This window comes from Plectropomus leopardus, unplaced genomic scaffold (assembly GCF_008729295.1).
Source record: "Plectropomus leopardus isolate mb unplaced genomic scaffold, YSFRI_Pleo_2.0 unplaced_scaffold31383, whole genome shotgun sequence".
NCBI classification, from domain to species: Eukaryota; Metazoa; Chordata; class Actinopteri; order Perciformes; family Serranidae; genus Plectropomus; species Plectropomus leopardus.
The window spans coordinates 1-468 of NW_024634243.1; the positions used below are offsets into that span (position 1 = coordinate 1).

A 468-nucleotide genomic window follows, 5' to 3' on the forward strand; every position below is an offset into this window, starting at 1 on the left:
CAATAGTAGCAGTACATCCAAACAGTAATAAGAGTACCAGGGCATCTTATAGGCCTCTGTACGCAGGTGAGGAGCCCCTTTATGGCGCATCACATATTCCACCCAGAAGATGGCCTGGTCCATGGGTGTCATTGGCTGATCTCTGTGCAGACGTGACAGTCTTTGCATGTTCTGTCTGTAGCCCTCATGATGGAGCACTTCATTGATACCTTGCTCAAAACTGTGGCCGTTAACATCACCTAGCTCAATGATCTTTGCGGCTCCTCTCTCCTGCAGACGTAAAAGGTTGTCATATTGGTCAAAGAACAATGGTATGCCGAGCACAGGGACCCCGTGGTAAATGGCCTCCTGGACTCCATTGGTTCCTCCATGAGCTACAAAGACTTTGGTCTGTGGGTGGCCCAGGAGGTCCTTCTGTGGCATCCAGTCCACTATCAGGGTGTTGTTGCCCAAAGTAGAGGGACGCTC

At 50.6% G+C, this 468-nt stretch overlaps 1 protein-coding gene across 1 annotated transcript; it reads right to left on the bottom strand.

Annotated features, from left to right (window-relative positions):
* Window positions 1-6: 6 nt before the first annotated feature.
* On the bottom strand, window positions 7-465 carry LOC121938724 (UDP-glucuronosyltransferase 2C1-like; the record flags this gene model as incomplete). Its single annotated transcript, XM_042481893.1, has 1 exon — window positions 7-465. A coding segment is annotated over one exon (459 nt), but the record flags the coding sequence as incomplete, so codon positions are not given.
* Between the last annotated feature and the right edge of the window lie 3 nt (window positions 466-468).